Source organism: Falco rusticolus, chromosome 4, assembly GCF_015220075.1.
Source record: "Falco rusticolus isolate bFalRus1 chromosome 4, bFalRus1.pri, whole genome shotgun sequence".
Lineage (NCBI taxonomy): Eukaryota > Metazoa > Chordata > Aves > Falconiformes > Falconidae > Falco > Falco rusticolus.
Genome location: NC_051190.1, coordinates 106,413,275 through 106,437,736, shown reverse-complemented (window position 1 = coordinate 106,437,736; position 24,462 = coordinate 106,413,275). Strand labels below are relative to the sequence as shown.

At 36.7% G+C, this 24,462-nt stretch overlaps 1 protein-coding gene across 3 annotated transcripts in view; it reads left to right on the top strand.

Moving 5' to 3' along the window:
- KCNH8 (potassium voltage-gated channel subfamily H member 8) overlaps positions 1-24,462 on the top strand; it is a 195,573-nt gene that overhangs the window by 70,640 nt on the left and 100,471 nt on the right. For all 3 annotated transcript variants that reach the window (XM_037386756.1, XM_037386755.1, XM_037386757.1), the window contains exons 3-4: positions 7,639-7,770; positions 22,325-22,452. In XM_037386756.1, the coding sequence (XP_037242653.1) occupies positions 7,639-7,770; positions 22,325-22,452 (260 nt within the window). The remainder of the gene's footprint in view (positions 1-7,638; positions 7,771-22,324; positions 22,453-24,462) is intronic.

Here is a 24,462-nt window from a genome sequence, read left to right as displayed (position 1 = left end):
AAAATAATTTCTCTGACCGAAGCTTGTGGAAAAAGCAGTGAAAAATAAATGATCCGTTTCTAAAATGGAGCTTTGTGATGTAAGTGGACAACTAACCGGCAGAATCCCCTCTTTCCCTGTGGAATGTCTGCTGAAAACTATATGAATAACCATGAGACTGTGACCAGCACTTCTCCCAGGGCTGGGAGACCTCCCATTCTGCAGACCCTTGACCTCCTGTTTCTGGGGTCTGCTGCTGTTAGACACTCCAGAATGAGGGTCACAAAAATATCTTGCAAGAAGATATTTTTGTTTATGTTGTTATCACTTGTTTCTTGAAACTGAAAAATTGGAAAGTTGTCTTTATAAGTGTAGTGGTCTGTGTTGGTCTTGCTCTGTTTTTGCTTACAAGAAGTTTTGTGTCATCTTTAAAGCTTCTTTTGAAGAGAATATAAGCTTAAAAGCACAGTAATGTCATTTGAAAACGTGGTTGTGTTTAGATGAATGTGGACTAAAACTCTTCCTGATGTCAAAATACCAGACACAATTTCAAAAAGATTAAGTAGCTTATAGGGAGAAAGAGAGAAATGAAAAAACTCGTTTATAAATACATGGGGGTTTCATATATATGTGTGTATACATGTAAATATATATGCACAGATACATGTATATGAAAGATCACCCTGGCCTTAGAAAATGTCTTGGCTTTTTTTTTAAAAAAGTACAACCCTCAGTAGACTGAGAAATCATATTTAATGCAATGATTACATCTACATGTTGGATTAGAAGCTCTGAAAACCCAAAAGGAATAAGGACCGTAGGTTGTAAACAGTGTTTTAGCAATAGATTTCAAAAATACAGTAATCAAGGGAAACAATTTTTTGTTCATTTTAGGATTGCTCAACTCAAAGCAATGAAAAAAACAGAATTCAACTGAAGACAGTAAAGACTAGACTGCTCAGGAAGGGTTGAGCCTGACTATTTCTGAAACAGTCCGTACAAAGCTATTGAAAAAGTATTTTGGTTTGGGTTTTGTTGGTTATGTTTTATGTTGGGTTTCTTTCCCACTTTAACTATAGATATTGGATATTTATTTATATAATAGACTGTCTCAATTAGTACTCTCCCAGGATTTAGCTGACAAATGCTGAATGCCTTGTAATATTATGATGAGTAATGATCATTGGAGGTGGAGGAAAGGGAGGTTGCAGACTGATAATATTTATGAATCCGCCCTGAAGCTTTTTGCGTTTAAACATAATGCATTTCATTGACTTAACTGAGTTTTTAGATAATCCTGTGTATTTTTCTAATTGTTATAAATGTAACCTGGTAAATGTATTACATCAGGGAAGCATTTATCTCCTTAAACGCAGTTTTCTTTTCTAATCTGGATGGAGATAGGAAAAGGAAATTAGAGCAGACAAAAAATAAGTAGTACACATAAGGATAATGTACGTCACATGGCTTTAACAGGCATTGCTTAGCTTCTCTGCTTTTGCTCAATGAAAACTCAAATGCAACTAGAGGATTCTGAAACGAGTTTCATTAAGTAGGAAAGAGTGGAGTTATAAAAGGAGAGACAGGAAAGCTGAGTAAAAAAAGCTGAAATGTAGATGAGCAGGAGCTCATAAACTAGTGAACTCATAAACTAATTTACATAAAATGTGCACTGCAGACTGTACTAGCTGTTGCATTAAAAATATGTGAAGAGCACGAAGTTGGAAAAGTCAGGCACTCAAACTTGGAGCTGCCATGACAGAGGTAGTCTGTGCACATAGTAATAAATGGAGACTTTGAGGTGGTGAGTTAAGCCTTTCTGCTTAACACTGGCAGTTTGCAGGAGAGGCAAGGATTGGAGACTGCTGTGCTGAGAAGTGTCTTCTCTTAGAACATCATTTCCATCTCTCCATCATGGCAGTGATGGCAGAAAAAGTTAGACGTGCTGGGGAACGTGACATGTGAGTCACTGAGTTACCTGGCAGTAGCAGGACCACAGTGTAGTTTGAAACTGGGCACAGAAAAGAAGAGTGGACACATGGAGGAGGAGTTTACACGTTCTCTGGTGAGATGTGATAGATCTGAATAATTTCACACGGTACTCTATAGCCTGTACAGAAGCATGCAGAGATATTTTTAACGGAGGTTTCTAAATCAGCTCCACAGGATTAATACCTACTTATTTATACTGAAATACAATTTTTACTTTGTTACTAAGGTATCTTAAGTATCACCTTTCCTCTACCACACTCTTGGGATACACTGTATTCTGGTTTAAGGTATTTTGGAATGGATTTGCATTGACTGTTAAAGCTTGTAGGGAGAGTTACTTGAGGATACAAGTATGATCTGTTTGCCATACAGAACCTGGGGAAACAAGTCCTTGAGCCTTCTTTACTACTCCTACGCAAGTGTTAGCACAACCATCAGTGACCACATAAGTCATCTACCTGATAGTCCATATGTGTTCTGTTAGTTTTTCTTGCAATATTGTCAGACCAAAGACTGTCACTAGGGTATCACACACAGGCTGTCATCTACAGCTGCAGTAGTGGAGGAAAAAGAAAATAGATTTTGTTAATTTATACATGCCACTTCTGCAGAAATGATGGAGAAGAATAAGGTGCTTATTTACTTAAAGCAACGTAGCCTTGCATTGGCTGTGTTAATTGGTCATTGTCAAAGCTGTGATATTTGCAAGAAAGTACTCAATTTATAGCTGTACTTTTTCTTTCAGCCCCATTCTCTTTCTCTTCACTTGTATTTTTTTTAAACCATTGCTTTTTTTTTTTTTGCACCTTGCTCTCCTCAACAAAAAGTTGATATCTTGTCAAAACCACAGAACATTCAAAATGAAATGTTATCAGTGACGCTGGGAATCTTTGAATAAGCTAATGAAAGAGAGTTTGGTTTCCCCAGAAAAAGTCTTTGGCATCCTGGTCTGTCAGTCTGGGAGTCCACACTTTCTGTGATGGAAAAGTGGAAATGACCGAGCTAAAACATCTCTGGCATTATCCTGTACCCAGCAGTAGGTTTATTCTGTTAACAATTAGTGACTCTGTCAATGAGACTGTGTTGTTGCTGAGGATTTAGCATCAACTTTGTTGACGAATTATTACAGATATCTGTATTAAAATATTTTTATCTTTGTCTTCTACATAACAAATGGCCAGAAATAGGGTGGTGTGTTTTAATTTTTTTTTTTTTTTAAGGCTTGATTTGCATCTACTTAAAAGAACATTTAGTTTACTAAGTCAAGTACTGAAATAAAGAAATGTGCCAGACTTATGATGCCCTGTGCGGCCTAATTCTGCCCTCTTCTGCTTATATATCCTGATAATTATTCCTTGTGGAGTGATTGCCTTGTGCCAAAAGCTTATGTGTCTGATATGCAAAACATTTAAACTTTCTTTTTTTCTTCAGGTACCTATGAAACATTACATTTGGTTAGTCTGATACGTTATGTGCAGATGCAGAGCTTCACGAAAGAGGTCTGCATCTTAATCCCTCCTCCTCTCACCACAGAGAGGTGGAAATAAACCACAGGAATTTGTTCATTTATTATCTTCTGCCATTGAGTGATGGAAGGGGCAACACAAGCCAGCTCAATGTCTGTCTGGAGAGTGATGTGGCAAGCAAAGTCCTGAGGAAGTGAAGGTCTGGAAGTGGGTATAACCACTGATGGTTGACACGTAGCCAAAAAAAAGGAAGCCTTAAGCTTTTGAGCCCAGGCCGTAAGGGGCAAAAAGAAAACATAGCTTTGCATCTATATTACCACTTCTAAGAAATTTTTTAATAGGAATAAGTGTGGTTAACAAGGCACTTACTGCAGAAATGCTCAATTAAAATTTTTGACGAGATGGATTTAATTATTTTGTTAAAGAATTATATAAGCTGGTTGTCAATAATCCCATTTCATTTCTATATTATTATACCTCTTCAATAACCATATATCCACCAAAGATTTCCATCCTGAGTATTTCATTGGGCTTTGTCTAGGGTGGGCATGACTGAAGATTGAGTGTTTCTGTATGATGAACACACATAGCTCACCAAAAGGGCTAACGGTCTGAGTCTGTTCCTTGGTTTAAGCAGGCTTTGCTTTCTAGTGAAAGCAATGCTTGGCTCTGAAGGCTATTGGCATTCTAATGGCAGGGTTTTGTATAAAATCTTCCTTTTAAATTTCTTGGTCTGTTGACCTTTGTTTTGATTTCAGTATGAGGACAGATTTCCAGCTGTTGGAGCGAGGAAAGGTAGAAAGGGTGCTTGAGAGAGTGACCATAAAGCACTCTCTTTATGTATGTATAAAAGGTGGACTATAGCCAAATTGCTTTGTGATAAGATTATGCTTCATTTGGTCTCTTTTTTTCCTTCCCTGTGATGTGCTTATATAAGCCTTGAGGATATTAAAATATATTTTGAAACTCCAGTTCATAATGCAAGGGAAAGATTAGACTCTTTCTCCAAGAATGGTGGCTTGAAGCAATAAAGAGTCTGTACATAAATAAACCTCCAGAAGAAATTTCTGTGATAGAGGACTCTTGACAATACAGAAGACCTTTGTATGCACCATCTGAAGCAGGGAAGGAATTTCTGTCTCACAGATGAGTGCACTCAAAAGAACTGTAACAAAGCAGAGCACTACTTTTTTTTTTTTTGATGAGTAGAAAGTTCTTTTGGCTTACAGAATTATATGATGCTGGCTTTCAGTAAAAGCTATGTAACAGATTGTGTTGGATCAGTATATTTTTCTAAGAATGCTCCTCAGTAGTGAAAGATTGCATGCTTCTGTTCTTGACAAAGTGCAACCACATATTGACCTAGTACTGACTTAAAATGAATCATCTCCTCTAGTCCTGAAGAATACTTCATATTTATTTGCTCCTTTCAGAGTAAAGGCAGAAAAACAAAAAAACCAACACCAACAAGTTCAGCTTAGGACTTCTGAAGGTTTAGTGTATAAGTAATGCCGAGACTGGCAGCTGCACCATGCACAGCACTAGCCTGGAGCTCTTCAGGAGAGAAGCAGCCTATTGCATGTTTTGGATATGTGTTTCTTTAGTGGTGCATACCATTTTTTACGCATCTTTGCTTTGCTTAGTCACAATATTTTCAGACATATTTATAGAGGAGGAGGAGGAGGGTAGATAATGAGAGAAAATATGATTGAAGGGAAACAGGAAATGATGTTAAATATTGACAGGGTGGAATGTTTTCAGTGACCAGTTCACCTGCAAACAATTCAAATGCACTCTGATTATACAAAAGAGTAAATGCATTAAAACATGAAAAATTAGAAGGATTTGTCTCTATTTCTATCGATGAACCATGTTACCATAACTTCCTTAAACCTACAAACTTATCATTTCAGATAACATTACCAGGTGTGCTTCTTAGCATAACATAACTTAGGTTTGTTTGAACACTGCTGATGTCCACAATTTTCTTCCAGGAGCAGCTTTAATGATGTGCGTGCATGTGCGCGTGTGTGTAAGACAAGCAAAGAATAAGATACACTCCTACTTCTGGAGGAGATTAAAACAGCTGTTTAAAAGATCATTGCAGCTATTGGTGTTTAGTAGAAGGAATTGAGTGACTTTTCGTCCAGCTGAAACTACTGCTAGAATGCAGACAGGCAGAACGTAACTTTACAAGTAAGAATTTGGCCAGTTTAAGAGTTATAACAATATTTTGTAGAGATCTGTGATTCTATATTTAAGCAGGAAAGTAAAATTGCTTAATGCTTCCTCTCTTTGAATGCATCACTTCAGATTGATAGGGTGGTGGCCATCTAGAACACTTCTGACAGTAACACCACCAAGCAGTTTTTCCCAGAAGTTTTGATAAAAATGTCAAATCTGTACAGAAAATTATTTAAGAATGGAGAATTAAAATGGAAGAAGAAGAAGAAGAAATATCTTGCTTCTGACACCAGTCCTACCTTCTTTTAACAGGACTTCTTGGCTTGCTCTGCCTTCAACCTCAAAATGAGTAACTTTAAACCCAACATAAAGCCAGTCTGCTTCTTCCCATGATTTTTCTTTCCTCCAGCCTTCTGTCCTCCTGTTCCCGGTTATCCCTGCCCCTTCTTTAAATGCCTCAAGTGGAAGAGTTACCTGATGACTGAACTAGTAATGCTACTCTCAGAGCTGCCTGTCTGCCTCTTGGAAAGTTTGACCAGGACAGAGAGAACCAGAAGAATTTCCTTTGAAGCATACTTTTATACCTTCAGCTGTGGTGGTCCTTCAAAAGGGAAGCTGTTGTTTCATCCCCAATGCTTACCTACGGCCTTCAACAGGCAGTCAGGGAAAATCCAGTTGAAAAATTAATTTAGAAAGCTGAATTGTGATCTTAGTGTGTCCAGTTCATTTTCAAAACTGCAGAGTTCAGAAGACAGCAAATAGAGAGGGACGTGGCTAACCTGCTTGCTCTTTCTAAGGACACCTCTAAAGCTCAGCTGATCATTTGGCAGTAGCCAGTTGTGGTGGCAGTGGACCAGGGAACTATTCCTATTTCTTTTTCTGAATGAAAGTAGACTTCTGTTTGTAAATGAATGTGAAAAATAGTATGTTGGGAAACAACACGATTGTGGAAGTGTGAAGAGGTACCCAGAAAAGAAATTTAAACCTAAAAAAGTAATTCTGTAGCAGTACAAATATATCTTTTAAATAATATTAGTAGGCTGATGGTGAGTGGAGGGAGGTAGTGTTGATACCCGAAAACTGAGAAAGACAAAAGCCTGGCACTGGGCTGAATTATCCCAGAATGGATGGAGCTGGGATCTAGGATGTTTGCTAAGATCTCTGTTATACTTCTGGTGCCTTACCAGCATCTAGACATTCATTGTTTTCTGTTCTAAGTAACAGCAGATTTATGAATGATGCTGTCAGAACTGAACAACATACCTTGCAATGAGGTCACATGACACAATCAGTGACTGCAGTAACAATTTATTTTAAGCTGTATAATTCTGTGGCAGATGTGGGCAGAGAAAGATTGACATGCATTAAAAATATTGCCAAACTCAGCATTGTCTTAGCGAGGCGAACGTTATAGACTGTAAAGAAGACAGCTGATATTCATTTTACAGATTACATGTGGTATTATATATCTCACCATCTGTAAGATGCAAGGAGTTAATTCTATTTCTAATCTAAGTCTGATGTCTGATTAGTTTAAATATCTTTGAATTAGTGGAATGATGCTTTGAGTATCAGGTCTTCTGTCAAGAGGTTTTAATGAGTATCAAGTCAGACGATTAAGGTAGAATGATTCAATAGTAAACATGGAAGCTTCAGATGTCAAGTTAACAAAGTGAAAGCTATTCCAGTAAAATAAGCAACATCAGTTGAGAGTTCAAAGGAAAGCATGGTTTCAGAGGAGTAAGCAGCTTCATTAAACTCTATTAATGATCCCTGTAGATAAATTCTGCATTTAAATTAATGTCTTGCTTCTAGAGAAAGCAGTATTACTGAGCTTGAACCAGTGATGCAAAGAGATTTACATGAGCTGAACATCTGTGATTCCCTGACTACTGATCTCCTAAATAAGATATTTTTTTTAGAATTACATTAGTTGTAGATTTAGTAGTTCACTTCCCCCCCCCCCCCCTCTGTAAAAGACAGCTGTTTGAATTAAATTCATTCTTTATCCTTACAGGGTCTTCATTCTGGTGCCTACTGGATATTGTCCCTATAAAGAATGAAAAAGGAGATGTAGTACTCTTTCTGGCCTCTTTCAAAGATATAACAGACACAAAAGTGAAGATTGCTGCAGAAGACAAAAAGGAAGGTTTGTGTGAATTGCAACACTATTGATAAGAACCAACACTGATAACTTTTTGGGAGTCACACTTTCGTGAACACTCTCTCATGTAACCTTTTCAGTATATAGACCTCCTAGCTTTCCAAAGAAGAAATTAACATATGACATGGAAGGACAAATAATCTATCGAAGTTCTTATTTGTAATTTTTAAAATTTACATATTGCTCCACATTCTGTAAAAACAGAATCCAGGAGACAGAATAATTTGTCCTCAAAATTAAATTTGTTTTAATGTGCCATGATTTAATTTATGTACTTTCTGGATTTTCAGAGGTACATTTTGGAAAAGTTAGACCTTTTCAAACATCCCTTCTGTGAATCTGATTTCAGCATGGCTGAGAAATGAATGAATGCATTTTTTTCATGATTTTCCATGAGCAGAACATACAACTTTAGAAATCATTTTGCGTATTGAGAAGCATGACTATTCTTATGTCATCTAATTGTCATTACATATGAATATTACAATATGAAATTATAAGATTTATTATGTCTTTAGGAATATCCATTAGCAAAATAAATACATTCTTGCTTTTATTTGCTTCTGAAACAAAATAATGTGAAGTTTCTTTCATGAATTTGGAAAAAGATTCTGTTATGCTAATGATTCACAGCTGCCACAAATTGATTTTGGCTGTATAGTGTGGCCAAGTTTTGCTAAATTCTGCTAACACAAAGCAAAGACAGTGTGGGGAGATATAGGTTATGCAGTCAGCATTGACCTATGTTGCATATCAAAGGCAGTGAACTTATTCCAGGTTTACATTTTGTAAAGGTATGGTGAACCAAGACTTTAAGTTTGCAATTTTAAAGTGTCAAAGGAACTGTCTAGGAAAAGTTTATCTATAGACAGAAAGAGTAGCTTTCAAAATTCTGTAAAAATTTCATTACTGTTGAATTTTCCAGTCTACTACTGCTCTCGGATTTATTTAAATTTTTTCCACCCGTGATAGCTATTTGATCTCTGCATATCTTAGAAACAAGTTATATATGGCCTTAGTAGTCCTTTTCTCCTTACCAGTTTCTGAAGTAGGGGAACAATAATATTGATGTTTTTTTCTGATTTTAAATACTAGCTTTCTAATAAAATAGTTATATTTCAGTTACAAAGAAGCATCATTCATCATTCTTTTACAACATTTTAATACTTTAAATCAGAAAATATTATGCTTCCCAGTGCTGCTGAATATTCATAAATCAACATTTATGCTCGCAATGTCTGCCTTTTCTGTGCATTTGGACAAATAATTTCACCTTTGTCTTATTTTCCAAACCTTCAATAATGGAAGGGATTTTTTTCATCCTTCAGTTTTTGCATTGAACGTATTTGAGAATTTCCAAGCTTCCAGACTGAAGCAAGGCTTTGAAGTAGTACACAATTATATTTTGCAGCTTTTCCTTACATCCAGTTTCAACCTAGATGTTTCAACTTTACCTAGAATTAAAATAGTTAATAGGTAAAATGTATTTTATCTAGTTTCTCCTTAAACATCAGAAAACCTTACTCTTATGAAAGCTTTAGGATAGTAATTTATTAAAACATCATTTGAGGGGCCACGCAGAAGAGAGGTTGCCAGATCTGTGTTTGAAAGGCTAATGATTTACCTTATGAGAGATACAAATTTTCAGGATACACTCAGTGAGAAATCACTCTGGTATGCCAGTGACGACATGAAATGGATATATCACTGATTACTTGTAAAATGACAGTTATTGTTTATCTGATTAACATTTTATAGATGTATGCTTATTTTAGAATGGATTAAAATGATCTTCAGCTTTTGATGTGCCCTCATGTCAAATTGTACATCTAAGCAGGTTTTAACTCATGTTTGTTGTTGCACATTTAAAAATTAATACTTCTCCTACTGTGTACTGACACAGGAATGCACTTAGCAGAGCTGCATTACACCAGCAAACGCCCATTCAATTATTATAAGCTTATCAATATTGACATCTGGCTGCCTTTTGTGATGTATTCTTTAGAGCACTATCCTGAAACTTGGTTGTTCCTTCCCTTTATACTCATTTTAAAACCATGGCAGTCATTTTATGCTATGGTGATATTTGTTTGCATCATGGCAACAGAAAATAACACTTTGTGTGGGGCTTTGCCAAATACACTATTTTATATAATGTAGCAAGATAAGAAAGAGGATTTAACCACTTATTCAAAATATTTACAAACAATTCCAGCATTTTAATTTTATATAAATCTACATGGATATATAAAAATAAATTTAATGTTAAGTTAGCTCTTTAAGTAACATTCAAATTCTTTCTGTGCAGAGTGATTCACTAGTCCTCAAGTGGTGAACATCGTCTCATCATTGTCAGAAAAGAATTCCCAGTACAATCTATGCAACCAGTTCAGTATCTGAAATTTCAGAATGTTTAATTTCTAGAAGTAATTGGTTCTTCTTTACTTAGACTACAACTATTACCAGGAATGTAGGATGCACCTTGTATTAACAGAAAATTAAGCTTGCATTTTTTTTGAAAGGTATTGAAGATCTTTTTAAAGCTCAGTAATTAACATCCTTTGCAAAGCAATTGATATATGTTGCCGGATATTATTTCCACAGATAATATTGCTAAAAAGATAAATTTACTTTTTAAAAGATTACTGAGTTTGCCCTTTCAAAAATCAGATAACTTGTAAACTTGGAGTTGAAAACCATCTCTTTCTATAAGATAATTGACATTATATGTAGGGTTTTATTACCTTTTTGGCATATCTCTTGTGGTTTGATTGTGTATGGGAGAACTTAGATACAGACTTGCTCAGTGTGAAACTCTGCCCATGCAATGCTGTTTTTTGATTTGGTCCATCTCTCCTCTGTTCTGCCAAGAACAGACTTCTACAATTTGTATGGTGTATGAATAGTCACATTCCAAGCCCCTTTAATTTTTAAACTCCTTAGAAAGCTTATCTAACAAAATTCCTTCATGTTCCTTTTCTCCTGAGTCTACCCTTGGACCCCCGGCATTCTGCCAACACTCTGTGGTAATACACTCTCATGGGTTGCACCTCCAAAAGTCTTCTCCAGACTTCCTCATGTCCTTCCTACCTTTGGTACCATCTGTTTCTTCTGTAAAATCTTGTTCTCCTTGTACTTCCACAATGACACCTTCTTGAACCTTGTCTTCTGATTTTATGGCCTTTCTTTTATTTTGGTTTGTCTTTACTTTTTCAGACCTCAGGAGCTGACACTCTTTGATTTTCTGCAGGCATTTTCTTACCTATTTTATGTCTTCTGTTCACACAACTTCAGTTGCTCCTTTGTGCCAATGCACCTTGCAAAAGTCCACTTTTTGTCTCATTTCCCTTTACCCAGCCCAAATGTCAGATGTCGTCTCTGACCTTTTCTTTTGAATGTCTCATTTTAAATAGAAATCTAACAGACTCTTTTTCTGTTGTTGTTCTGTATAAAATTTTCCAGTGAAATCAGCCCTGTCAGCCCATGGGAAGAGCAGACTTTGTTCTAAGACTTTCATGTAAGAAAAAGGCAAAAACACATGCCTGAGAAGTTCAGCAGTAAAGTGCTGTGACAGTCAGCAAGTGTGACATGGCTTCTTTGCTGTGGTTGGGTTTCTGGTTTTTTAAGTTAATTTACCATCCTTCTCCCCCATCCCTTCACCCCTTCTAATTGCAACGCTCTTAGAGACCTCAACTTGTCAATAGCGATAGTTCACTTTCAGCAATATGTTTCCCCTACCTGCAAGTTTATTGTAGAAATATGGTCTGCTTTCCATCTGCTTAAGAATACCTATAATCATTTACTGTTGTAAAAATGAATGAAGTTAAACAGTATTTGCCATAACACCAATGCCCCAGTCATAACACTGCTGAGCAGCGTCCAGTTGGACTTCACGCTGTGGGTCACAGCCCTCTGAGCCCAGCAGTTCAGCCAGTTGTCAGTCCACCTCATCGCTTCCACACTTGTTTGTTGGTCGTCATCTCCTCCCCATACTGTTCCTAGTTTGAAGGCCCCCTTGCCAGGGTGGCCTGCCTGTTGGCAAAGATGCTTTTGACTTGGTAATAATGTGGATTAAAAGCTGGCCTACCCTCTTTCCCACCACAGATTAAACTAAGCTGCAAGTGTTAATGGTTTAACTGGTTAGCTTTTCCTGGCTTCTTATCAATCATTAGGTCTATAAGAATTTTGAAGAAAACAGATTTATTTTGATTATGCATCATTTGTTGCAGGGAGAGGTTGTTTTTTCCAGTGTACCAGAAATGAAATACCATGTGACAAATACTTTGCATTCCAGATTTTTATGTAAAAAATATCTGTTGGGGGCAGGGATGGGCTCTTCTTCTAAAGAATTCTGCGGCATGCACTTTGATTTATTCTGCTTAATTACTGTCTCAGCTACTTCGTGATTGCTTAAGCTACAGCAGTGAATATTCAGGGAACAATTTTTCATTTTCAAGGTCCTCACACCTGTCAGGAGGCAGGATATTGAAGGAGGATGTACAGTCACCTAGATGTAAGGTATTCAAAGCAGATAAAGTTGTTTCAGGATGCATGGGGCACCATCCTGTCAATGGAGGAGGTGGGATAAAAGCACAGTTTACTTCAACTTTCTTACTGCCCAAAGGAAGAACGTATCGGGGAAGCCTTTATTCCGCAATGACTCAGTTACATCTTTTCTAGCTTGACTTTCCTCCTGGCTGATCATCAAAGTACGAAGGGTCTGTGTCTTTTCTGCCTTCAGTAAAGAGAAACTGATTTCCTCCTGGTTGGTGCATGTGAGTGTAAATACTTAGGTGACAAAAATAGAGCTGCCTTTCTACTCCCTGTTCTGCAGATAACATGTGAGCTCATAGATGCTCTCCCTCTCCTCTTTCCACCTTCTTATGCAAACAAATAAGTTGTATTTGAGACTTGAGCCTTTAGAGATGTATCATTCTTTATGGACATTGCTATAGCTTTTTACGAAGTGTTAAATGTGAGTGGCAGTTCCCTTCCAGCAACTCTCAGAGAGGCACAGGGTATGTTTTGGAAGTAAGGTGAAAGTGTCCTTCGTGGTATATGTGGAGTGAAGATGAGAAAAAGAAAAGCAAACTGATTCTTGAGCAAATGCAGAGGAGCGGACTGTATTCTGGAATATCCTGGAATGGTGAGAGAATATATGCATTAGCAGCCAAATAGCTCATTGACTCACCAGTTCCTAGATAATTCATGCAATCACCTCTAGATTTTCCGTAGAAACCAAGTTATCAAACTGGGGGTGGGGCAGGGGGTGTTTGTTTTGTTTTGTTGTTCATTTTAGTGCTTTTCTTTTTGTTGTACTAGGTTGATGGCAGACTTAGTGGAAAATATCTTCAGATTTTCCATTTAAAGTTTGTTAGCTCAACCAGGTAAGACTGACAGCAGAAAGCATGGAAGAAACAGGGAATATGTTTAGTATGTGCTTTGCCAGTTAGAAGAGCTCTTCAGAGCTGCATGTGTGGTAGGTGTTTTTTTTAGGTTTTTTTAGGGTTAGGAGAAGGGGGTTTTGAGGAGGTAAAGGGTTTGTAAATACTTTTTTACTTACAATACTTGCTTATGCAAATAAGACATTTATAATTAAATGTCTTATTTTTATGGAAAAAATTGAAAAGGAAGAAATGTTTTTAAAGTCTTTTACAGGCCTAGATACAGCCTGGTGTCTTACATTTTATTAATTAAAAGACCATGAGGACTCGAATGTGTATTTTATATGTACCCTGTGTTCAGAAACACAAAAAAAGGGACTTGGACCATTTCCAAAATTCATCTGTAATTGCACTTATACTGAATGTAGTTCATGCTGTAGCTCCTTGGAGAAACCCTGAGGTCATATAAAGACTTAGCAAATAAGATCTATTACAGGTGAGTTTTGCCTAGCTGTAGCAAAGGCGGTTTTACAACTACCAACCATCCATACCTTGTCTAAATAAAGTTGTACAAGTTTTACTTTATGACCAGTCACTTGCATAGTCTGAAAATCTTATTCCTTGAGAGACAATCAGAGATACTTTCTGGGTGTTTCAAAGACCACATGAAACATATACACAGACATTATAGGGTTTTTAACTTATATATGCATTAGCTCTTTAAAATATTTGTTTTAAAAAGCAACACACACACACATGTTTTAACTCTGGACCAGTTTCATGGACCACAAAACATTTTTATAGCTGACTGATATGGTTCTGAATTGTAGATAAAGACATCAAGAAAAACAGTGTTCATTTTCAAAGGACTTGCTTTCATTACAAGATAGAAATTATTTGGGTGGATATATTCCTATTTTCACTTAAGTGAACAAGGTTATACTCTACTGTCAACTTCTGTAAAAAGCTTTTTTTTTAATACATAATTTCTGCAAAGATCAATGATTTTGAAATTATAACTTGCCTCAAATATTCTGGAAGACAAATTATCAGTAAATAAAGTATATGTATGATTGATGTAATTGAATTAAAGGAAAAAGAAAACCTTTAGGTTCATTGAGATTACATCCTTAAATATTACATTCTTGCACAGAAAGACAGACGTCAACATTTGCTAAGTCAATGAAAAATTTCTCAGTGGCTTAACTAGAAATATTTACAGTCTAGGGTTTTTTTTTAATATTTCAAATATTCTTTGTATTATTAAAATTATGTTTTTGTTTATAATGATAAATTAGTATATCAATTTGCCATGAACCAAGATTCACTGTGGGAAATACAACTTTTTCCAGGAAATAAGTCATATCAAAAAAACAGCTGAAAGAATAAGTGATGACCTAGCTGTAAATTCAGCACTACATTTTGTTCTGTAAGAACTACATATGACCACTCCAGTTTAATCAGTAGACATGTTTCAGTTTTGCTGGCATAATAAAAATGTCAGTTTTTCCATTTGTGAGACAATTCTTGCTAACTGTGCAGTAATAAGCTGGTAAATAAACTATTTTTACAAAACTATGAAATGGCTATTTTTGAGTTGGAATATTTTGTTTTATTATAAGAGATTCTATAAATTTTTAGGTAAAACCTGGGAAAAGGCAGTAGTATTAATTCACCTTCAAAGTTGCTCTGCTAAATCTTGGTCTGTTAGAAGTAGTTGAAGAAAGGTGTGTCTACTTGGATATTTTTTTTCAATTCTGAATCTTATGAGATAGGCCCAAAAACTGGTATTTAAAAAGGAAGATTGATTTATTTATTTAGGAGTGTACACCCATCATTCACCAAAATGGAGGTGGAGAAAGATCCTTTCTTTCGATCTTCCTGTGTCTTTCCCCCCCTACCTGTTTTTTCTTAAAGATGAAAGAATCAGCAGCCCAAAATGTGATTAAGGATTTATCTTATAAGCGTACTACTGTTGAAAGGTCTTTCTGATCCAGTAGTAGTAATGTATACTATTGCTTCTTTTTTCTGCCCGTTCAAAGCTGAATTTTCTCTGAAGGCACCATACTAAAATGACAAAAATCATAGAATTGATTCTGTGTATAACTGGTCTCTTTAAAAAAAAATATTCTTTAATAGCTTTTCAGCTGGTATATGTGTTAAGTACACCTTATTGAATCAGTTAATCATTTAACAGAATAAAAAAGGTGGCTAGAGGCTAGCCTGGATCCACCATACAGCCACCAGTTCTACGAATACTTGGTGGCTGTTGACAGAAAGAATGTGTCATGCAAGGAACAGACCTCCTGCAGCCTATTGCCTATGGCAGTGCTTTTATTCTGTCATTAATACCAAAGCGGGCTTTTATCAGTTTTTTCTTTATTGACAACTGCTGGTGTCCTGTCCCCTAAAAAATAATATCTGAAAATTAGCTAAAGGTTTTAAAAAGAAAATTTGATACCAGCCTTCCATACAATCTGGTTTTGAAGGGGTTTTGTGTTCATTCAGAATGCTTTTGTATTGCTTTGCGCTGGTTGTCTCCTTTGGAATTTCCTTGTTGGGTTTTTTTTGTTTTTCTTTTTTAAGGACTGCCTGTGAAATGTATTTTGCATTAATGATACTGAATGTGATTAAGTACCATCGCGTTTCCTGTAGACATCATTGTATTTATTTTACATTATGTGGACTATTTGTGGGTGTCTGCAAAGATCACGCTTTGTCCTGTGCTTTTCCTTACCTTATGGTGCAAGTGATGAGGGTTTCTCAAGATTTGTATTAGAAGGACAAAAAAAACCTTGATTGCACTTCTTACAGGAAGCCTTTTGTAGATAGAGTTGTAAGATTAATAAATGATGGATAAATTCTTTAATAAATGGTTCATTGAACCAAGGATCAACAAGGAATAGCTCGGTGCTTATAAGATATCCCAGGCAACATCTCACGGTGCAATTGGGCCCATTAGCTGTGATGACACCCTGGAGAAATACACAGGAAAAGTAATGGGGGAGGTTTATTTTGTCTGATTTCAGAATAAAACAGTGAGAGAGAGGTCACGCAGGTATGTGAATATGTCGCCCCCACTCTGTGTTTTGAGGAGGGAAGGGTCTAACCAGCAGTGGTTTGAAGTCACAGCGTTAGCCTGGTTACTATGCCTCTTCAGAGTGCTCCAGCGTGCTCGTGGAGCAGCACTGTAGATCTCTTAAAATGTGTCTGTGTCTGGATGCTTCTTAGCAGTGAAGAAAGTCCATTTGTCCTGTTCCACCTTTTTTTTTGTTTTTGAAAAGGAAATTGAATTCATACATTCACAAGGATATTATTTCTATGATAAATTTTCTTAGATGGGTGCTGGCATTTCCTGCTGTTTCCTCTCATGATTTACTTCAGCTTTGTAAACAATTAAATAAATAAAAATGTCCTTAGCTACTCTGCCAGCTTATCCAATCCTCTGAGTAAAATGTTAATAGAATAGAAATTTTCTCTATTTATTCCTCACACTTGCTCATGGATCTCAAAAGAGCTAAGAACAAGTAATCTCATTATTTTATGCAAACTTGTTTGTAAATGTATGCATTATACTATTAAATAAGCCTTAAAAATGTATTTTTTCCAGATAGCAGGTGCTATAGGGTTGACTGTCCCTGTAAGTCTGGAGTCATCCCATTGTAGCTTGCTGTTTTTCTTAGAACTCTTTCTTTCAAAGTGTTTAAAGATAGCTATATCTATCCTATCATTCATATTTTTGCCATTTGCATCTTTGTGGACAGTCAGGTTTGCAGCATCTCATGTCTTGAGATGGTCACGCTTATGTTATTTGAAGAGGATAATAAATGTGTCTGAATCAACCTTACCCTAAGCCTAACAGCCCCACCTGGCAGGCAAAGAGGACAGGAGTGGCAATCAGGTAGCTGGGGCTGGAACGTAAGCTTGCATGTGGAGCTAATGTGGCTGTGAAGATGCAAAAAAAGCAGCTAATGGTTATGGTCTTGTCCCTAGAGGTACACTATCTTATCAATGGCTACTGTACTCCTAGGAGTGAACAACATTGCAGAAATACTACTAAGAGGTCCAAGTTTGCAGCCTCGCAGCCTTTCAGATAGCTCTGTCACATTGGTGAATGTAAATAAAGTTACTGAGGTGTGCATGTGTTTCTAGGACTAAACCCTCAGATTACTTCACCTCCCCCCTCTCTACTTCATTCACACGTTGTCAGTATGTTGTGTTCTGGGCTGAATTTGAGATGCTGGTTGCTTTTATTAATTCCCTGACTTTATGTTTGCTTAGGTATAAAAACAGAGAAATCTCTTGGATTTTCCTGTGTAATATGAATTAAATGCTAGATACCAATCTTTCTCTTTTGTGTCCGTGCATGCCTGCATGGAGAATTTCCTGTGGCCATGATCTCTGTCCAGGCTGGGAGATAATTCCGTGCGAGGGCATGTTGGGCATTTCATCACACCAGAGGGAAATCTAGGTAGTGTTCTGGTTAATGCATATTTTTTTGTGATAATGCATAACCTGAGGAAAAAGTGAAGGCAGTTCTTTCAAAGGGATACAAATTAATGCTGTGAAAATGAGGAAAAATACCAAGGCTGAGCTATTTTTTGTCAACTTTTCTGGCCAGAGAAAATTAGCTTATTTCAGTATCTGGAAAGAGAGATATTTCATGGTCTCATGCCACAGCTTGCCTGCTACGGAGTGAGCATAATGCTTCTGGGTCACATCAGAGTTACTCAGTGCAGACAGCTTGAGTCCGCTATACAAGAAAGTTATGGTGGTTCTGCTCATATGTGCTGGATTTACCTTCCAAGGGAGTTCCTATAGCTGCACAGTTACAGCCAGGCATCCGTAGAACCAGACAGGGTGGTACTGGGCTGCAGCCTGCTTGTGCCTGGGGGAGAGCTACCAGGCCCATAAGCTGGTTCTGTCACCCTGTCAGCGGTCCTGAGAAGGAGGACCCCTGGGAGCTGCCAGGCTGCAATGGGCTCCTTTGGCCGTATGTTGATCACTCCTCCAGGTCCGGCTCTGCCTCAGGAAGGACTTGTGGTGCCTTTCGTTTGTTACCACCCGAAATTCATGACTGAAAGAACAGTATGAGCCCTGTCTCCCATTTGATGATTGAACACTTTATTTCACATTTCAAGGATTTAAATGTATCATACTTTATCTGGGGAATGAGAACATCCTAAACCATTATAAAGTATTCTGGACTGTATCTAATGCTATGCTGATGTGCTCTGAAGGAGAGCAGACATAGACGTGGTTTTCATCTGGTCACTAAAGCTGAGTTTACAATTCTGTTGCATTTCTAGGGCAGCGTATACCTAGCAGAGCTTATCAGAAGTTGTTGAGTTTTATTTTTCTGATTTATACCTAGGGAGCAGATTTTTTTTTTTTTTTGGGGGGGGGGGCTGAGGTGCCAAAGGGACAAGGACAACCCCCCCCCCCCCAAAAAAAAAAAAAAAAAAAAAAAGGAAAGAGTTATGCCTGCACTTTCTATTAACTTCAAGTAGAAGTTTGATGTTCCATGTTCTTATATGAACACAAACAGAAAAGTCAACAGTTACAAGTGTCTGACTGTGCTTTTTTTGCTGCAACCTTCCCTTACAAGATTGTAAGAAGTCTTAAACTGTTATGAGACTGTTAAGATTGACAAAGAGGTGGTGGTGTTACTTTTCTTAGAAAAGGATTCTGATATTCTCATGTGTCATGGTTGTGGTGCTATACCTAACCTCATTTGAAAGAAAAAACCACACAGAGGGACAGCAAGAAGAGTTAAAAAGCATCCTACCACCTTTCTGATCAAAGGGGATTTCAGACTAAATTGCAAAGCAACCTTTTTTTAAGAGCCAGGGGGGCAGAGAGGGCTGTGATTAGAGTCACGCAGGAAGGGGTGTGTAGAAGCACCAGGAAACAGAGCCCAAAATCTGAGATTTTTTCAGAACCACAATTTCTCGCAGTATTTGGGGAGATGAGAAATTCTTTTGATTTTAAGCCCAGAGTAAAAACAGAACAGCTGTATTTAAAATTACTTTCTGCTTATGGTTGAATTTACTATTGTATCTTTTTGCTAATAACAGTCATGGAAAGACAAAAGCAAGTCTGTTGGGTACCTAATTTTTTTTTAAGAACCAGAAAGGAACAGCTGGGTTTTTATAAAAAAATGAATTGTCTCCTTCAGAATAGTGATCTGTGAACTGAGCATGACATGAAAAGAATGAAGTTTACAGACACAGTCGCACAAATTCAAAGGCACACCAGGTGAGTAACGTAGTTTACTAAGGATCAGGATTGCTTCTTATCCTAAAGGCACTGGGAAGATCAGAAAGCAGATTTCACAAATGTTATTCACTGATTTATGTTATAAGCTAAACACATGCTTCAGTGATGGCAGTGTCTGATGGCATCTTATCTGCACAGCAACTCATATTTTTTTCACTGCTAAAATCTTTACCATTTCTGTTTAAGAAGAAACATATTATTACTTCATAATGAATATCACACTTTCCTTTTTTATCTGTGCTTCGCTGTCTCTAAGAGTTGAGTGACTTCCAGTGTTAACGTAGAGGTAGCATTAATCCTTTGCAAGTAGTGGAATCAGCGTGTGATGGAAGTTACTTACTGTGCAAATATGGAACTAGTATGATTCTAAGTGCCATATCAAGCCCCACAGCCTTAACAGGTTGGTTAATACAGAATTCTTAGTGTCTGGAATGCTAAATCGATGTAGGAGAGATGGGATCCATCTAAAGCAAAACATTATCAGGCCGATGGAACATAAAATCTAAAGTCTTAGGAGGAACTTTTCATTTAAAGAGTAGACAGAAAACCAAAAAATCAGTGTCAATAAATAAATAGGAAAAAAGAAACATCTTTAACTGAATATGTGTACATAGACTGTCTCCATAGTAATTATTGCTATTCTGGAAAGAGATGGAGTTATTCACAGCTTTCAGCTCAGTGCTCAGCATGTAAGAAAAAGGCAAATCTGAGGTTATGAGTTATTATAAAAACCCTGATGACATTATTACGCTATTGTATCAGGCAATTTTGTATCCATATCTTGACCATTGCACATTATTCTGGAAAAGGAGCTATTAAAAGGGTATCTTTAAAAAGACTGGGAGATCTAGGAAGGGTAAAGAGAAGGCCTTTGAGATGGATCAGAGGTAGAGCTCCACTTCCACACACGAAGAGCCTTGTATTGCTGGGGATGATGAAAGTGCTCAGAAACTCCACCTGAAAGTGCCTGCCTTCTGCAACTTGGTTCAGTGTGGGTGTCTCAATACATCACATCACCTAGGCTGTTATATCTACCACCTACCAGGATGGACTTTCTTGTGTTTTTTAGGCTAAGGACATGAACAGGTATTAGATTTGACACAGGATGAGGATGAAGCCTTTAGCTAGCCTTGAAAAGGCTGGCCAGAGATTTGGGAAAGGTATTTGCCCGCTTTCACAGTCTGCCTCATAGCAGATCTGAAGCATATTTTATTGACTACTTTGGAAGGTAGTAAACTGAATGTCCTCACCCAACATAGCAGTTTAGCTTGAGAAAGGGAAGAAAGAGAGACCTATAAATAATTTTAAAGTTTCAACATCATATGACAAAAACAGACTACTACAGCTGTCCAGTACTACAGTGGAGACTCAGTTCAGTAGACCCAAATTCATTTTTACTCAGAGAAAAGCACTTTGCTTTCACCCAGAATTTAAGAACACTTTTAAAATCTGGTTTGTTTTAAATGGTTCATTAGGAAATTATTTTTTTTTAAAAAAAAAAGAAGTTAATTTAGTTGAGTGTTTTCTGAAATAGTTCCTTTTCCTTTACCTTTCTTCGTTGTAGCTGGCACCTGTCTCTGTTATAGCTCTTTAAACTGTCTGCGGACACCCAGGCTGGAGGTGGGGAGGTATGGGGCTTCTCCACCTGTCTCCTCCAGCTTTCAATTAGCTATTCGGTTTTGCAGTGCAATGTTTTTTCCATCCTTCTTTTTTTTTTTCTTTTTTTATTCCCTGCCCTACTCCCCCCAACATGTAAAAAATCCTCAACTGGAGAGGGCTCTTGCATAAATTACATTAAACATTCTTCAGTTAGAAGTTTGGAAAGTTTAACTTCCTACACTTTTTGTTATATATGGTTTTGAGTTGTAGCCAAAAATACATCAGCCTTCTATAATTCAATTTTTTCTTGTTTTTCTAGGCAGGATTGAAGATGTAGCTATTTTTTTTATTGTTAATTTCTGGCTCTGCTAATTGGGTTTTTATTCTCCACCCCACCCCCACCCCTCTTAATTTGTATGCATTGAATTGACTTTAATTAAAACTGTTTGACAGACAGCTTCTTCCTTTATTCCTGTAATTCCTTTTTTCTTAATCCTGACACACCACAAAATGTCTGCTTTCATTTACTCTGGCATCAATTCACTGTAATTCCATCAGAGTCACAGGAGTTACATTGAATTCACTACTGTATAAGCAGGAACAAAATTTGATCTTATGATTGACAATTACAGACATCTGAATGGAGGAAAAAGCCACAAATTTTTCCAGTGTTCAGTCTGTAGTCTTGATGAATTTCATGTCACCAAGGAATGTGTAAAGTGATTATGTCAGTAACCATGTGGCAGGGAAAGAAATCTAAACATATGAATATGAGAAATGGATATTACTAATGAACAAGATAGCAAATTAGCATATTCTGACATAACAGAATCATAGTACAAGTCAGCTTCCTTGTAAGAAGTACGCTACGAAAATATTTTTTTTCTTTCCCTGAAATAAAAGAGAGAATAGGAACAACTTAAGCACATTTTAAGTCATTACTCCTAGCCATGCTTGCCTCTGGCCAGTAATCAGTATTTCATTTTCTGAAACAGCAGAGAGTATATTTTTCTTATCTATGAAATCATATGTTGTAATTAGTTGCTTCTGAGTTGCATGAAAGCATCTGACAATTTAAACTTTACAGTGATTTTTATTTGCCCTTCAGGAGAGTGATTTTGTTTTCTTAACTGTGAAAGATTAAGCAAAACTACAAAATGGTGTGTATAAACTTTACATCTGGTCCTAATTCTGCCAAAGCCTAAAACATCAGTAGTTTAGCGCCCAACGGTTAAAGTGCTATTTCCTCATGTTTAATGGACTCTCCCATTCTGCAGAAAAGTGGAAAGGAAGAGGAAGAGCGGGGTCACATTTTGAGTCAGCGCGTAGACGGAGTAGAGCTGTCCTTTATCATATCTCTGGACATCTACAAAGAAGAGAGAAGAACAAGTTAAAAATTAACAATGTAGGTGTAATTCCTCTGTTTTTTAAAAATATACTCTTAGTACTGTCTTTTTTTTTTTTTTTAAGTGCTGTAGAAGGACAATGAGTACCTGAGAAATGTCCTAGTCATAATTTTACAGTAGCAAAAGGAGTAAAGTGCAGTTCACTTAAGTGCTCATCTGTCTGCTATCATACTTGTTACACTTCTGTAAACAGATTTATTTAACTCCAGGAAAGCCACATTATAAAATTCTCAAAACTTAATTTTAGGTTCCAATTTACATTAGCATCCTATTTTTTTCATTTCAATGATTACTATTTAAAAAAAAAAAAAAAAAAAAAAAGGCAGCTCAGAAAGATATTGCTCTAGCTGAAAATTTCTATGCTGTGTAAGCTCACACTTCATTTAGGCAACTTTTCATGTGAATCTCACACTTTGTGCAAAGTAAATTTCTCTTTTCATTTCCTAATTGAAGTAGTAATGTTTCTTTCTTTAAGTTACTTCTGTGTTCCTCTACTAATTATAACTAATAAGTGAGATTGTAACCTGCCCTGTGAACGTTGCAAAAACCAAATCAAACAATAGACAAACCTACAAATATAACAGCAGAAAGACTTCTAAAGAAATATACTCAGGAGTAAAAAATACCTCTCCTGCTCTATGGACCTATGTTTCAGGAGAAAAAAAGTAATACAGAGGAAAACTTGAGAAGCATAGGAAATCAGTATGTACATATAAAAAATTGCTCAAATAACATCTGAGAGCCTGTTCCAACAGTGAGAGCCTATAGTTATTAGAGGCAGGAGTAGCAAAAAGAAAATTTTCTTGAAAATTCAGAACAGTACTTAGTTCTTGTTTGTATAACATTAACTTTAGAAAGCTAAAATCTTTGACAAAACCACAAGAAGGAAACTGTTTTGTTTTGTTTTTAATGGTTAGGGGGAGGATGGAAGACAGACAGTGGAAAAAGTAACCAAAGGATATAGGTCATTAACCCCCTGAAAAGGTGATCTGTCACTGGGCATGTTCCTTTTATTGGTTCCCAAAATTAAGCAGCAGTGCAAATACATCCTCCTAGATATTATTATGTTAGAAATTCAAAGCAGAAAAATCTTGGTATAGATTAAGGACATGAAAATACATAGGTGGCATATACCTCAAAGGGCATAGTCACTTGCATTGAATGTAAAATGTTAAAAAGCTAAAAATTATTTAAAATGTTAAATGTTGGAAGAGTGTAAAAATTTTTAAAAATATAAATGCAAAATATGACCATGTCTTCCAGTGTTATTTTCATAGCACAGCAATATTTTTATGAACATGATTTTTAAATAGCTTTTCATGACTTTCCTGTAGTGTCAAAATCCTAGTGTGGATGCTGTTATACGGGTTTAACACATTTGTTGTCAGGCTACTTTACTGCCTTTATTTCATAGATTCTTAGAGCTATGAACGTGATGTCATAAGAGGAGCATTTTCCTCTCTGTGATTAAAAATGGTCTGATGCTAACAACAGTGAGAATTCAGCCTCTAAGATTCATGAATGAGAACCAAGAATGGAGAAGGCAAGAGGATCAGTATTTCAAAAGAAACACAAAGAGAAAGGCTGTGACAGGCAGGGCAGATGTAATTAAGTCTGTGGTCATGTAGTTGTTGTCTTTTTATAGTCGTAGTGAATAACATCAAGATCAGAAGTAATGTTAGCTTGCTGAATACACGGCATTGTTTTGTGAGCCTCTTCATTACTGGAACAGCATTAACCAGCAGCACAATGACAGTGAACAAGAATTTTGTTAGTAAATAATACAAGACAGTTCATGTACCACATGCTGCTTTTGAAGAGGCTAGATGTTTTTGTTAAAACTCTGAAAGGTGAAAGCTAAGGGTTTATAAAACTGATGCTTAAGACTGAAATCTTTGTTGCAGAGACCTTTGCTGGTCAGATCACAAAGGCGTAAGACACATGACAAAGCTAGGTGTAGTCTGATGGTGAAGGTAGTCGGTTCTGGAGCCGTCTTACTGTGAGTCTGC